Genomic DNA, 15,474 nt, shown 5'->3' with positions numbered 1-15,474 from the left:
AGGCGCCGCGTTTCAGTATGTCCCAGACAGAATCCCCAGAAAACCTGGCCAATGACAGCTGGGTCGTTCGTAATCGATCCTAGAATAGACTGCTATGGCAATGTAAACAGGGACTGCAAGAACCCTGGAGCCGCGTGTCACTGTTCAAAAGATGGTCTAGAATGTGAAGCATTGGGTATGCTGGCTTTCATGTACAAGATATTGTGGAAATTTTGACTTCCCCTAACTCTAAGGTTATGTCCACAAGCGCTGAACTCCTCATCCATCGGACGTTTGATACAACAAAGTCTAACGGGTTTTTCGGGTGTGAAAAATGCTCAGATATGGCGATGAACAAATCTCAAGAGCCAACAATTGCATTGGCCAAAGACAATCATGGTATGCTCTGATAGCTTTGGCAATGAAGTGCCTCGGATAAGCTTCAAGATTGATGTCGCGTCCTATTATGCTTCCATTGAGCTTCGGCCCGCCCTAGTTAGAACGAGGCGCGGCGGGAACTCGCCGGGGAAGCTCGCCGGGGCTCCGTACCTTATTCCGTGGGTCAGTCCCCTTAAGCATTTTTAAGCTACTCCATGCCGACCGTACCGCATCCTCGAATGACTTGGCTCAAAATGGTATTTTCAAGGTCTATTACAATTTATCACCCACAGCTGACGCGGCTTGCGTTCATATTGATAATCTTTGACATGGTTGGGACGCAGTATATGGCCAGACTCTACGAAATATGCTCTGAAAGTGAGAGACGCATTTTGCTAATCAGCTTATACCTGCATCGGGAGAATACAGCTTTATTGACTGTCTGGGGACGTTAAGCCAAAGGGCCAGAGCCATACGAGTAACTCAATGTACATGTGCTATGTAGTAAGACTTGATTCTTCAGGTAAACGATATTTGCAACTACTATAGCACTTTCTAGGGCATCAATTATCAAGGTCTGTCTACTCTCTCCTCAAGTTGTATTTCGGGTTCCAGTCAATTAGGCACGCCAACTATATTTTCATTGAATTTATCGCATAACGTTTGATCCTGCTTGATCAATTGGAGTCTTGGCCGCGAAGGCGGAGGTCCGCATATTCTCATTTCCAGCGGATACCCGTGTGCGTGCTGAATAATCCTCTTTGTTACGTATGCAATACCTTACGTACTTCACTCGTCTACCCTTGATATTGAGAAGCGGAAATCGTCCGAATACAGGAGAGGCCAAGGCTGGGCTCATGCTCACGATCTGGCCTCAAATTCCTTGTCCATACAAATACTAACATACTGCCCCACGCTTGACTCCATGACGGACACAATGGCTGATGTTACGACCACATTTGTATACACGACAGGAATTTCGACCAGCATTCGGCGCCTCAAGATGTCCTGACATTTCCTGGCTTTCTTTTCAGTAAAACCACATCGCCCGCCACAAGGAAATAGTATCTTGTCGCTATTGCTCTTGTCTGCTTGTCATGCGACAGAGTCCATCCGGATGAGTATAGTTCAACCCTGCCAAACGCCCAGAATTTTCTCCGTCATTATCAAGATAGCGCTATATCATGGCATCTCACTCACCCTTGCGTCACTGTCAATCAACAAAGAACATATCAGATAGGCGGAACAAAACCATATGATATGATCTGGAGCAGTGTATAATAATACTAGCCAACCTCAGCCCCAGACCAACCTTCGCTCGTCGCCTGTCACTTTTGCTCAAAAGACAATCGAGACAGGTCTAGGGCCGATTGAGCAGCAACAATCCAACATGGCATGAATTCATGTTCACAAAAGCGATATTAATGTCTGCAACATTGGACAAACGAGATTCTTGGAATTGTCATTTTCATGTGATAAATTCGGTCGGTCTCAGCTTCCTACATGTACGAGAAATCCTCAACTCCATTGTCGCGCAATGCTAAACTTGATGACAAAAAAAGCCCTCATAAAAAAAAAAAAAAAAGAAAAGGGGAAGAAACAAGAAAAGCTTGATGTCCTATCAGATACCCGAATCATCCTGCTCGACCGACTCGGTCGTTTCGTATGAGCTCCAAGCATCGCAGTTGTCAGACATGCTGTCATAGTCAAGAAGAGCCGAAATTTCAGACTGTCTCTCGACAAACTGCAAAGCAAAGCCCTCGCTGGTGTGCCAGCCAATGTGACAGTGCATAAGCCAGGCTCCCGGGTTGTCCGTCTTGAAAGCAATCACCAGGTAGCCGGCTGACGGAAGCATGGCTGTATCTCGGCGAGGAGGGTTATCCATGTTCAGCGTGACACTGCTGTCGTAAGTTCCCTCGTCGGAAGCAAGCACCAGAAAGTCGTGACCGTGAAGATGGATGGGGTGCGGGACCGTGAAGGATGTCTCAATGACGAGGTAGACCCATTCGTCGGCGTCGGGCAGCTCAATAACGGCGTCAGAGGTTTCAAAGCTGGTGACGTTGTCGTATACCTGCATCAGTGTGGGGTCGCTCCACGAGACAACCATGGTGGTCGAGTTCAGGTACCACTTGAACAAGTCGTCGTCATTGAATGCAACGGTGGCGTCCTCTTCTCCCTCGTTCGTGGCAGAAGTAATGGTCTGCGAAATGTAGGGCACAAGATTGCTTGCATCCTCGTCAATACAGTCAAGGCCGCTCTCATAGCTGCTCGGGCGAGAGGTTGTAGGAGTAGTGGTGGAGTCGCCGTAGTATAGGATGCCCTTAATGTTGTCGGTGCTATCGTTCTCACTGCAGGCTGCCTGAGGGATGGCCCGGATCCAGAAACTGTCTGCGACAGCAGCCTGGTCTGCAGTAATGATAATGTCGTAGCGTTGACCTTGGGTTATTATGTTAGCGCAGTTCTATAGTGTACGACTGACAATAGTAGCTTACCCATGCCAATGCTCAAAACATCAGTAGTGTATGGCTCAATGGGGACCAGATCCATTGAAATGACCGTCATGGTGTGGTTGTCAATCATGAATCGGAAGTGCGAGTCGACGGCCGCATTCACAATTCTCATTCTGTAGGACGAATCCTCAGTGACGGAAACAGAGAAGCGAGTGCCAACCTGATCATCGTCATCATCATCGCCATAGACATTGGTTCCGTTGATAAGACCATTGTCAAGTGTAGGAGGCCCGGATGTCTCTGCGGTGTAGTACAGCTGGTCAACAGTCTCGTGGCTCCAGTCGTTCAAGAAGACATGGCCAAGATCCTCATCGTAGTCGGCAGTGGCAGGACCATTGATGATGATGCCACCAAAGACGCCTTGCCAGGCTTGCAAGGCAAAGTGGGAGTGATACCAGGTAGAACCGTACTGCTCTGCCTTCCAGGTATAAGTGATCGAAGACCCCGGAGGAGTAGGGCATTGGGTGATGGATGATACACCATCGTTTTGGTTAGTGTAGTTTTGACGGATGCCGTGGAAATGAAGACTAGTGCCGTTGGTGGAAGAAGAAAGCGAATTGGTCAAATGGACAACGACAGTATCGCCTGGGACATGTCAGCAATTTCTTCATGATATGGTGATGATGTCTGTCTGTAGGACATGATGCTGCTCCTTACCCCAATCGGCAATAATGGTCGGCCCCGGAATAGTCCCGTTAATAGCCTGCACATATCTTTCTACACCATCCGGTGATGCAGTAGTTTCTGTCAGCTCGAACCAGTATTCACGGGTGACACCCGTGTCTGGCGAGGTGGAAGTGTAGTCAGTATCGATGGAGTAGTCACACCACTCGGATCGAGTGTCTGCAGTGTTGCCTGAGCATGTTGCACGAGGGGACAAGCCGGGACTTGAGAAGGATGGGAAGGCGGCCGTGAGGCCCAACAAAGATGCTGTAAAGAGCGTGGCATACATTGTGTAAAAGCAGTTGAATAACAAAAAGATCAATGGAACGAATGATTGCCTACTTTGACAAAACGAGGTGACTTGGACATGATGCCTAGGCCTCTTTAATAAGTATTCTTTTCCTCTGGATCGTTCGTGGTCTGAACTGATGGTAGTAGTGGTGGTGGTAGCAACAAGTGGCTTGCGCCGGGGTAAGAGGGCGCGTCTACTCGGTCGCTCGGGGCATCGTCGATCAGACTACACCTTCAACGAGGCATTCGCGTCTCCTGCACGATCCGCAGCGCTCCATCGGACTGAAATCAAGCCTTGCTGAGTAAGTGACACCTTGAGTAGGCGCGGTGTGCGTCGTACGTACAGTACGGTAGTATGGAAGGATGAACAAACGAACAGCGGGTAGCTAGCCGGCCGGCCGGTGGATCTCGTGGTCGTTGGTGGAGATGAGGGCCGCAGAAGCAACAGCCCACGCCGCCAGCGTAGGCTTAACTGAGCCGCGGTATTGCAAGTGGACCAACCATCTATGTGAGATTTCCACTGCCGAGTATATTTCCCTATGAAGACGCCTGATACGTACATACATGGTCACGGAATACTGGTTCTAGTCGCACAAAGTACTAGTAGTACGTAGACAGGAGTGGTAGATCTTGGCAGTGCTGGTGGGGACTAGACGAACATTCTCCGCAATCCGCCCTCGTGGAGAGGGAAGCCAACCAGGAATCTATCTCAATGCTTTAATCGATAGCGCGGGCGCAGCCTGGCAGCCACGTAAGGCAGGGTTTTATCCAAGCAAGCTTTCTTTGTCCAATCATGGCCAACGACTCTAGTGCGCTCGGATCGTTTAGTTGTTTGCTTAGCCAGGGGTCCCCCCCCATTTTGGGTTCAAGTCTCCATTGTTTCCTCTTACAAGCGCATTAGGAGGGTTGTCATATCGCATCATGCGTAACACGCGGCTCAAGTATGTGTGCGCCTCAACTGCCAACTAAGCTATCCATTTGCCAGTAACAGATTTGCTTAACACCGAGCTGTCAGTCGGAATTGATCAAGTTCAGCTCAGAAGTGACAATACCAACTCCGTATACTAGCCATATGAGCCCCGTTTCATCGCTTTTTGATATATTCCACCCTCGCCGGGGATAGAGGAGGGGGTCAACCGTAGGGAGAAGTGGATGTTACTAATCGGTCTTGGTCGAGCTACGTAGGTACTGTACAGTGTATACTATGAGGTTTGCGTGGCCCGCCCGTTGTCACACGCGTCAGCATCGGGATGTGGCGCGGACCAAGGTCGTACAAGAGGAAGCGTCCCTTGACGCTTCCCAAATTCCATGTGTCTCCAGACATAGCTCTAGTGAATATAATCCACGTTTGCCTGGTCTCAAAAGTCGGACCACTCACTCACGTCTGGTAGCACTGCTTCTCGTATTCCGCTCATTTCTTTTACTATTCTACTTCTTTCGACTCAAGGTCGATCTCATATCCGTCAATATGATGTTCTCAAAATTTGTCGGCGCCTTGTCGGCTGTGGCCGGCGCTCTCAGCCAACCTTTGTTCGAGCGCGCTGCGACCTACAACTTCAGCATCTACGCTTACAGCAGTGACACAATCCACGGATACCCCGTTATCTCCATCAACAGTATGTCATTCTAACCATGCCGAGACATTCCATACACTAATCACTAACCTCTATTCAAGACACGGCGTACATCACTTCCGCTGATGTTGGCACCTATACCAATGGACACAACGTAACTTGTAGGTATTTTATCCATGGCCGCACAGAAACAAAAGCTAATGACCACAACTAATTAGTCGATGCCCTATCTTCTCACGGAAACTTCACTGCCACCATCCCTGGAGGAGGCACCCCTCTGTTCTATGTGCCCTCTACTTCGGGTCCCGCCGGGTTCACTAATGACACCGATGATGATACACTCATTACTTCTGGATTTGGTCTCTACGGACACGTTGTTTTCTTGCAGTCTGGAACTTCCATGATGACCGAATGGTATGCAATTGCCACGGACATTGACTCTCTCTGGCAGCTGTCCTGGGATGATACCGATGGTTTCCCCATTACACTTCGAAGCATTGCCCCTTAAAACCGCCAAGGTCCACAATCATGTCTCTTTTGACAATTTCGTTTCTTTAGCTACTGTTTATTTGCAGTGTTGGGCTATATAGCATTTCCGGTAGTAAAGAGAATGGAGAATGTTTGTGAAAATATCCTAGATCCTGAATACGAATCCCGATATGCAAACCTCTAGAAACAATCAAGTGACTCTAATGTCGTATTCGCTGCTACCTTGCAAGCAGACTATCATTGGGATCATTCGTGGACTTCTTCTTTCCTTCCAAATCACCAGAGGATCTGGTTACGATTACGAAATCAGATATTTGCAAAGTCAAAAAATGCAGGATGTATTATTACTAGCCTTTTCTTTTCCTTGATTATTCATTAGCCGCCCTTGTGGTGATTGTAACAGCGACAACCCCATTACTATGTTCTTGAATCTATATTTAATATTCATCCAATAGCGTTCTTGCGGTTGGCATGAAGCGGTGAGCATGTGAGCGCAAAGAAAGCATAGTCTCTGACGTCTGTAGAAGGTGTAAAGGTAAATCGTCGTCATCCCAAGCAGATGGATAAAGACCGGAATATTGCAGCTTCTCGTCCACGCGTCCCCTGGTAGCCCCGTACGCAAGCCACATGGCGACTATTGCCCATTCCCATGGTACTGGTCGGCTGGATATTCCGTGAAAAATGACTGGTGACTAGGCAGTGTTGCTAGATCGAGCCAGGATACTGACCAACACGGCGGGATCTGCACCTGGATCCTTGACAGGATTGCCAACAAGCGAACCAATCAAGCCAGCCGCCGAGCGTGCAGTGCTTCTCTCGTAAAGGCCGCGTATAGCGTTCATGGGTCTTGGCTCGGTAGAGCATACTGGATCTGTCAAGACTATCGGCCGGCGGGCTATCGCCAAAAGTTTTCCATCCTCACCTGTAGGTACTCATATGTATGTTGGCGGAGAACGAATTCAAGAAACCTGCTTGGATTTTCAGCCGCATTTTGCACAGGAAGCAGAAAGGATGCATGCAAGCGACGGGAAGTGAGCAGGGAACAATGTGCGGAGTGTCTCATTCTATTCACGGTTGCTGAATACTATGACCGTCTTATTCCTGAAATGAAACCAGACCCTAGTACAGGTATAATTCTCCGTCGATAGACCAGCACATACTACCTTGTACAAGCAAAGAAGAACGTTGAATAGCGTGGGGGCCGCACCCGACCATCCGGTAATGCTCGAAACACGTTTTTTTTTTTAACTTTGGCAAATGTTGAAAACCTCTCAAAATTTTCCGACTAGTGATACTATGCATACCAATGGATACCTGGTATTATTGGTTTTTTTTTCTTCTTCTCCTGACTACGTGCCATGTTTCCTGCTCCATTGTTTTGCACAAAGTAAGACAAGGGGGTTTTCCGTTGAGATTGATTGAACTGTTAATCTACTAGGTAGTCTAGAGTCTTCCTAACACAGACCTATTCGTACATTTACAGTCTCTAGTTCGCCGGGAATGGCGTTCAATGGCGTTAAAAGCCCACCCGGCCCGTTGTTTAGCGCTCGTTCGGCGCTAAATGCGTTAGACTTTGACGACGGTGGGCGATCTGCCAGGGGCATTACTGAATCTGTCCTGGGGCCGTCGTGTACACGGGACCTACGTAATTCTCAACCCGGCGCGCATCTCTCACTGCCCACGACCTTTGCCCACAAAAGCGATCATGATTACAAAATACCGGCCGTGATTCGCATGGGATCTCGTAGGCTTGGAGCGGAGCACATCCACAGATTGACCATATTGGCAATTGCCGACGAGCCCAACAAGACTTCGACACTGTTTGCTTCTCTAGACTTCCTCCAGGGTCGCAAAGCTTAGTTCTACATGATCGACCTAGGTCTGGCTAGTATTCGACCAACAATTTATGCCGACGCGTGGCGCCGTGACCCTCCCCTACACAGTACTTCGCAATTGCGTGCATGCTTGTCAAGCTGAGGATCGAGATTGCCTGGGTGTGGCCGATAAGGTAGGTAGGTATTCGGCAAGGCAGTGCAAATTAAAGGTCATATCGGTAGGGCGGGATTTTGAAGATTTTGATATTGATTGATCGTTATGACCAGGACTCAGGAGTACTCGGAATTTTCCATGTAGACTTCAAAGTTCTCCCTTCCACTGCACAGATTGAGAGAGACCCATTATTTGATGGGGGCTTTTCGATGGGCTATTCAGGGCCTGATATGGAAATTTAGGCATGGAGCCTTTGGCCAATTAACTTCGGAGACAAACACGTTGTTTCAAACTGATATCATGCGTCACGGCCTGTATCGACGCGAAAAAGAAGAAATAATAATTGCAAAATTATATTCCATATGTACTTTACACAAGGCTGACTGGTGTGTATTGATGCACAAGGCGGGCGAAACAGGCCATTTGACGTTGCTCTAAAATTTCATCAAGGGTCCTCGTCTGTCTGAAACTGGATGGTCGCCTGTCAGTTCATGGTCAACTGAGCCACTTGGCGTGTACATACCTTACATAGTACGTACCATGCAAAGAAAATATCCAGGCAATTGATGGGAGCCACTCGCAGTGGGCGCTGAGTGATCATGCGACATGCAAGCATCTGCTCGAAGTTTGAACCCGACACCACCCACTTCACCTTACCCACTTACATACTCCGCGCCGGTGTCGTCCGCTACGCTACAATTGCCGCTTACTAGTAGGAACGCAATGCAAATCCAGGAGAAACACCAAAGAGCCTCTCCATTCTCGCTTGGATTGCTCCTCTGACTCAATCAATCTCCGAGACCTAGCTTTTTGATAGTCTAATGTGGCTGCAGCATTGGCATTGACCCTTTGGGTCATGGTGCACTTGTACTACGTACTTCAACACAGCCGAGTGTAGTTCTTTTTCCACCTGTCGCGTTCAGCTTCAATGGAAGTCAATCGTAATCCACAACTGTGCTCTTTTTAGTCCCCAGCGTCCAAGGAAGCCATCAAGTGCCGGGGGCCATAATTACCAGGATTAAATTACAGAAGTACAATTGTACGGAATATTGCGCATGCCATTCGTCCATGTTAGTATACTGTTGACGCGTCCTGGGCCCACCGAAGGGCCCGTAGAACTTCTAGGTTCTGGCTCGGGCCACCGATATCCTGCCAAGCCTCCGCTATCGTGAAGACCGATAGACTTCTTCGGAATACTACTAATTGGAGGAGAGTCCCGCTTTGATCAATGACAGTTGGCACTTGCAGTGTTGTTGGCCACGATCAAGGTCTGGATCTCTACCCGTCCGTTCTCGGACGCACAATATCGACTGAAATAAGTCACCATGTCGGTGCCAAGAACAACCTGATCCCGCACCGTTATGAACATTGCCTCGTGGGCTGAGGCATTGGAAACACGCGGTCCACTGCAAACCCTGTCAGCGATCATCAACGTTGCAACGTCGTCTTTTTGCGCATCCAGTGCTTCCAATTCAAAAATTTCCTGCAGTCGTACGTACGGACCTGGGGGAATATATTTATATTGCCCCGGCCTTCTACATCCTTGCGGCGACTCCCTGAGCCCGCATTCCATCTCCTCAGGACCAGGTGTAGCCTGAACTGCTACCTCAATCCCTGATTGTCTCGTGGACAATGCCATTTGTAGGCCTTGGCAATGTACCTTTGCTAATTGAGTTCCCCCGCGATTATCTGCAGTGTTAAATCTTACGCAATTGAGGCTCTCGAGCCCTTTGGTAGAACATTGCTAAATGAATGCTTCGGGTAGAAGAAGGTGTAAATTTGAGCTTATATCAAATGTGGTCTTGGCAGACATGTTGTCGCTGACCGGCCACCCGGCCTCGCGGTGTAGCTTCGGTCGAGGGATAAAATCGGCCGAGGCCGGAGCATTGTGGCGTGATGTGCCTCAAAAATGCCCAGGTCCTGTCGACAACGTCAAAGTAAGGTTGGCGACTGAGAACAGTGGCTTCTTTGCCAGAAACAAATGTTAGATACGTGGTAATTCAACCAGTCCCTCTGCTGCTGCCGCAACCACGCCTTTTGTTGCCGCCACTATCTTTTATGATGAACCAAGGGGGGATAACCCTGGCTGTGAAATGGCAAAATAGCATTCGCAACAAATGTTCGTTGTATTCGGTTGTGAAGTCCAATGAAGTTTATTTAAGATAGATCGTGTCTACTCTTGCGAGCCGACGGGCGGCAAAGCACTGAGCAAAGCGAACCGCGAATACCAGCACTGTTGACCACAGGAAGGCATACTTATGAGTTCTGAGCTGGTTTCTGTGGTTCTGGATCCTTACTCAGGTAATGATGCCAGGCAACACAGTGGCTCGACCAGGCAGGTGTTGTATGGATAATCTTTCTTCTCAAGTCATTGTGTGTTCGACACTAAAACAGCAAAAAACCTAGAACATGGTCCTACAGCAGAAGAATTAGGGAGAAAAATAATAACGATTCCATTACTCGTTGAATTCCTTCTTGTTCCCAAAGAAAAAGACAATAAATCAAAACGATCCGACATGGAAAGCCGATCATAGAAAACAATATTGTGAAAGCTATCTCCGAGTCTTGCTAATCAACGGCCTTCTGGCTAGCAACCTCTGGGATCTAAAGCTGAAAGAAGAAGTAAGTTAGCCTCGTCGCGTCTGTTGTAAAAAGTTATTGGCTTTTATGGGCTTTGATTGTTGCTTCAAAATCTCCTGTTTGTTCCTTTGAGCCTTGTGATGCTTGCCGAGCAACACATGCATGCTTATTCGAGGATCGCTGTTGAGTGCCTTAGGAAAACCGATGGCACGATGTTTATCGCGTGCATGTGATCAGCTAAGTATGCAACTTCACTTCTCTTGAGCTTTTCAGAGGTCCATGATTGCTTAATTAGCAAAGGCAGGTGTAGTTGAATTGAGAGTAATGACTTGATTGAGACCATGAATTCAAGGGCCTTGGCCTCCAGAATCGAATGCAGTTTGAATCCGATTTCAATTGTAAATGACCCCCTCGATAGCCGTCATCTCTGGAATCCCGAAAGGCTCAGTTCGAATAATATAGATGACAACAGTATTATTATTAAGTATTATGAAAAGCGCTGCTAGGGTGTATTAAACTTGCTTCAGCCTTTCATCAAGCGCCAGGACATGTCGACCTGGTATGCCTCCCATATCTGCCATAGCTTCATCGTGTCATACCGCCTCTGGCTGGTATAATGGATTGCTCAGAATTATTACCAGAAAGCTTCACACAGATGTAGTAACCCTCATCGCATTGGCTAAGTTACTGAGCCAGGATAACAAAGCACCAAAGTCCAGTTCTTGTTCACCAAAGAGGCTACTAAGTTCTGTTGCTGCCGCTGGAACTAGCCTCTTTCCATTTCTTATCCCATTTGCTCATGGACTTTTGTATATTGTGTGGCTTTGAGGGCAGGCCTTGAGCTCGCTTTTCAAAGCCCTGGCTCCGATCGAGATATCGGTCCATGCTTGACTTGGTTGGGACTCGAGAAAGCGACGCATCGTTCAGCTTGGATTGTGTGTAGCTACTGCTCAGTAAGTACTACCGAAGCTTAATATGAAAGATCCGAAGTGGCCTAGTACCTTGAGTCCATATTGTATCGATAAGCTTCCGGAAGGAATAAAACATGAAAATCTTTATTTGAAGCCTACTCGAGGAATCGGGGTCCTCGTCAGAAACGAAACGCGTTGTTTATGGTTGCGTGCAGTGATATCGACTAATGCTTCTCTCACGGCGCGGCCATGTGGACATATATACTGTTGTCGACAACTTATCCATGGACGCGCCAAACATCCCTTCAAGGAGGCACCTGATGGACGTCCATGAGTGTCCAACTTTCTACAAAGGCAACGGCACCTCAGTTAGACAGCCCTCTAAGGGGCAATCAAGGAAACGCGACCCTTCTCGAAACTCCGGAGACGGGCCTTAAGGTCCCTCGGCCGGTCTGCGCATAATGGAGGCCCGGTACGAGGTGAGTGGCAATGTCACTCATGAGGCACCCGGTATGTCTAGTCCTCCTTTGGACCTTTTTGTGTCCTCCATGGCAGACTCGGCGCATGCCACGAAGCTGCAGGCTGCCACTAAACCCTGCAGGGGAATATTCGTTTGCGGCCTCTCACTACCTTGGCGCATCGCATAGTGTTTTTGGAAACATAGACCAGCAAGACGCTACTTCTGTATCAATAGAATGAGGCACCATGGCATCGAGCACTTTTACTTGGTGAAAATTTAATATGACTCAGGTAAGGAACGATTAAAGCTGTGATGAGACTCATGACTCGGTCTCTAGTTCATGACGGGGTGCATTGCTTGGGGGATCCAAACTCAAAAGGGAAGGTCACTGAGATGAGCTGTGAGTGTTGAAAATCCAATTTTCTTGGAGGGTTAAGTAAGCCCTAGCTGCTACATATTGGTGTCATCTTTCTCAAAACCCTCCAATGTTTCCGACTCCAGGCTTTGAATAATGTCCGCCTAGCAATCGGGAACATTTTGCTATACCTCGAAGTGAATTACCTGCAATTAAAAGAGATTTATTCTTTTGCTTGGAATATGTTTAATCGCTTGAGTGCCCTGAGTTGTGATAAAGATCCAGTAATGACTCCTTGGAATAAAATATCTCAATATCGTCAGACGGGATGCTGCATTGGAAATAACAGGGTTCAAATGTTTTAAGGGAAGATAAAAATTATGGGCGACTGCTCAAGACGAGATCAACCCTTATTGACTTCAGTCTGAATTATTGAATGGCAAAAAAAATCCAAATTTCCAGCCAGCCTATCTTGTAATTGGTAGCCCATGGTAAGTTCTCGCCGTAAGCGTGTCCAATATGCGCCTTGTTGAGTTTCCGCGCTTTTTCCTTTTATTGACTCTGCCATCGCTTTTTGCTCTGAGAACCTGATCAATGGATGTGCTATGATGCGAGATCCTTTGATGTTTTTGTAGATTATCTTTCCTGTTCTTATACGATCGATTGCAGCCAGGATATTCACAACGGAAGATCTCTTCTTCCTTATGGATCCGACTACGATGTTTTGCATAATTATGAGTCTCCGATTCCTTATATTTGTAATCGCAGCCATCAAATATGCATTTCATCGTGTTTGGACCCACTCTCAGTGACGCGGAAGGAGATGACTGCGACGCATCGGGTTCGTGGTAATCAAAGTCAAAAGTGTGTGGTTCTGGTGCCTGAATACTGGAACCTGACACCCGTCTTTCTGTGTCGACAGGAACACATAGAATGGAGCCAGGCGCCACGAACCTAAAATCATCACCAAACGCTTCCGTAACAGGTTGTGGAGGTGGGACCGCCACGTCTGACTTGGTGGGCGTCGTGAAACCAATGTCTGGATTGCCCATCGACCAATTCGGCTGTATGTCGTACGAGTCATGGCGCAACGATGTACTCAAGGCCATATCCAGGTCTATATTTGCAACGGCGAGTGAGAGGGCAGAGCCACGCAAATCTTCAGTAACAGGGGATTCTGTCAAGGCACTACCAAATACTGGCTGAGACGGACTGGGCAATTCCGCAAGGGCAAGATGTCCCGGCATTTCGCACATTGTCGAGGTGGGCGAGACCCACGATTGAGCTGATGACTGGTATGTGCTTATGCTCGAGCAGGTTCGTGAGGTCTGTTGAGTTCCGTATGATGACTGGCTATTTGTCCAGACTTGAGGAGGGCAGCGAGTGCGCGGACCCATCAATTGCGCTGCTGAGATATCGATGAAGGCTCCCTGTGGTGTAGCGCGTTGCAGAGGTTCCAAGTCATAAGGCTGATCGGATTTCGTTGGTTGATTTGAAGTAGCCATTTCTGAAAGGCAATATCTGTTTGGATTCTCATCTGAAGACTCGGCTGCCATCTCCACCGCGTTCCTTTTGGTAATCGAGTCGCCATATAGTTCTCTCACCACACCTTGAGAATCGATCTCCGTGCGTATGCCGCTGGAATATATCACACCGCTGGCTTGACTTTTTCCAACATCTCCCCCATTGAATGAGATAGATTGTGACGAGGATTTAAGAGGACTTGAAATCGAAGAAGACGATCTTCGGCTGGGGGGTTTGTAACCGATATGTTCGGAGATTGACTTGATCGGCCTGAGCACTTTTTCTGCAAAACTGTGCTTCTTCCAAGAACAGTTTCCTGACTTGCTGGTGTGATAGGTACCCGGTAAATTGCATGCAGGACACCACATCTCACTTTCACAAAATCTTGGGCAGGTCTTGATGTGTTTGACCATGTCAATAGCGGAAGCACACTTTCTTCGACATCTCAAGAATGGACAGCAATATGACTGTTGCAGATCGGCGTGCTTCCTGATGAAGTAATAGTCCATTACCATCAGCAGAAAGTGTGCGCGGGAGCATTCAACGATGCCGTGGTTGTGGAGACTAAAGAAAGGTAAGAAAACAATCGTTTGATTGAGCAGTGAACTTTTCACGTACGGACACCGGTCTGCATCATGATCCTGTGGTTGAGAGTTTTGGATTTGTTCCATTTCGTTGCTATGTCGTTGCTTGGATGAGTAAAGAATAATCGACAGTGACTAGTATGTAATGCAAAATCAAGCACTTGACGAATTCAGATTCAATTCGGACGCCGACTGCAATGCACGCAAAGTCTGGGATTTTCTTCAGTGATGTAGCCATTCTGAATGGGTCTTTCGTTGAGTATCCGGCCAATGCCGGTGGACGGAGGACATGGAGGGCAAGAACGTGGTCCTCCAACCACACTGATGTCTCCTCAGAAGACACAGAGTGAAGACTACGCGTTGCGCTCACAATATGCCAGCTCCAACTCATTTCAACCGTATATGTCCCTTCTCGGGTCGGGCGACCGATTGGCAATGATTGGTCAACTGCGAGTCGTACTAGAACGCCAAGTATGAGGCAGATTCTTTGGAGGGACGCATGACTGACTGTCTATGCATGTCCGACTACGGAAATGTTGACTGCGTTCGATAATCAGGCAAGTCTGGTGGGCAGGGTTGCATCCCGGATTGCCCGGCACATCGAAGGTCTACCTGATCGCCAGCAGACGGGAGCGATATATTTTGAGGCTCAAAAGGAGGGGTCGTCAAAGGGTCGAAGGGATGGGCGGGGAGGCCTTTCGGTGTCGATTGAGGGACGGTACCTCGAGCCCATGGAGGAGGCACTCTCTGCCTTTGAAGGCACTCTTTGCCCAAGGCCATAATTGTGTTGGAAAATCAACAAATGATGTCAGACCGAGTGCGTCCATGGCATGTCGACCCTCGGCAGGGGGATGGAGCTGCGACGCAGAGGGCGAACCTGCCTGCCGCGTCACCCTGGACTTGCCTATCGTTTTCGACGATGGAACGACCTCACCATCAAGTTCGAACACTGGAAACTCACCAAAGACTCAGCAGGAAAATTCACCCTTTAAGCATCTTTGGGTCGTCTGTAACCTCGCGTCCTCGCCGTTTATTCTTAGAATATAGTATATTCTTAGAACAGAACGGCGTTTATTGACCAGCACTGCCGCTGCACTGCCATTAAGCTAGCAGGGTCTGGGAATGCCATCACATCAGGCTGAGGGGTATGTACCAGAGTACGGGCGTTTTCAGCACACGAAACGCCA

The 15,474-nt window shown here is 48.2% G+C and overlaps 3 protein-coding genes across 3 annotated transcripts; 1 reads left to right on the top strand and 2 right to left on the bottom strand.

The window, feature by feature from the left end:
- Window positions 1–1,978: 1,978 nt before the first annotated feature.
- PFICI_04159 (uncharacterized protein) lies at window positions 1,979–3,819 on the bottom strand (the record flags this gene model as incomplete). The annotated part of the gene is made up of 3 exons (XM_007832740.1): window positions 1,979–2,793; window positions 2,850–3,452; window positions 3,525–3,819. The coding sequence occupies 3 exons, from the start codon at window positions 3,817–3,819 to the stop codon at window positions 1,979–1,981; spliced, it is 1,713 nt and encodes a 570-aa protein (XP_007830931.1).
- Window positions 3,820–5,289: 1,470 nt separating this feature from the next.
- Window positions 5,290–5,903, top strand: PFICI_04158 (uncharacterized protein; the record flags this gene model as incomplete). The annotated part of the gene is made up of 3 exons (XM_007832739.1): window positions 5,290–5,437; window positions 5,497–5,556; window positions 5,614–5,903. 3 exons carry the CDS (start codon window positions 5,290–5,292, stop codon window positions 5,901–5,903), a joined length of 498 nt encoding a protein of 165 aa, XP_007830930.1.
- A 6,978-nt stretch (window positions 5,904–12,881) lies between these two features.
- PFICI_04157 (uncharacterized protein) lies at window positions 12,882–13,684 on the bottom strand (the record flags this gene model as incomplete). Its single annotated transcript, XM_007832738.1, has 2 exons — window positions 12,882–12,893; window positions 12,983–13,684. The coding sequence occupies 2 exons, from the start codon at window positions 13,682–13,684 to the stop codon at window positions 12,882–12,884; spliced, it is 714 nt and encodes a 237-aa protein (XP_007830929.1).
- Window positions 13,685–15,474: the final 1,790 nt, after the last annotated feature.

Source organism: Pestalotiopsis fici (genome assembly GCF_000516985.1).
Source record: "Pestalotiopsis fici W106-1 unplaced genomic scaffold PFICI_Scf_2, whole genome shotgun sequence".
NCBI lineage: Eukaryota > Fungi > Ascomycota > Sordariomycetes > Amphisphaeriales > Sporocadaceae > Pestalotiopsis > Pestalotiopsis fici.
This window is presented reverse-complemented; position numbering and strand designations above follow the sequence as displayed.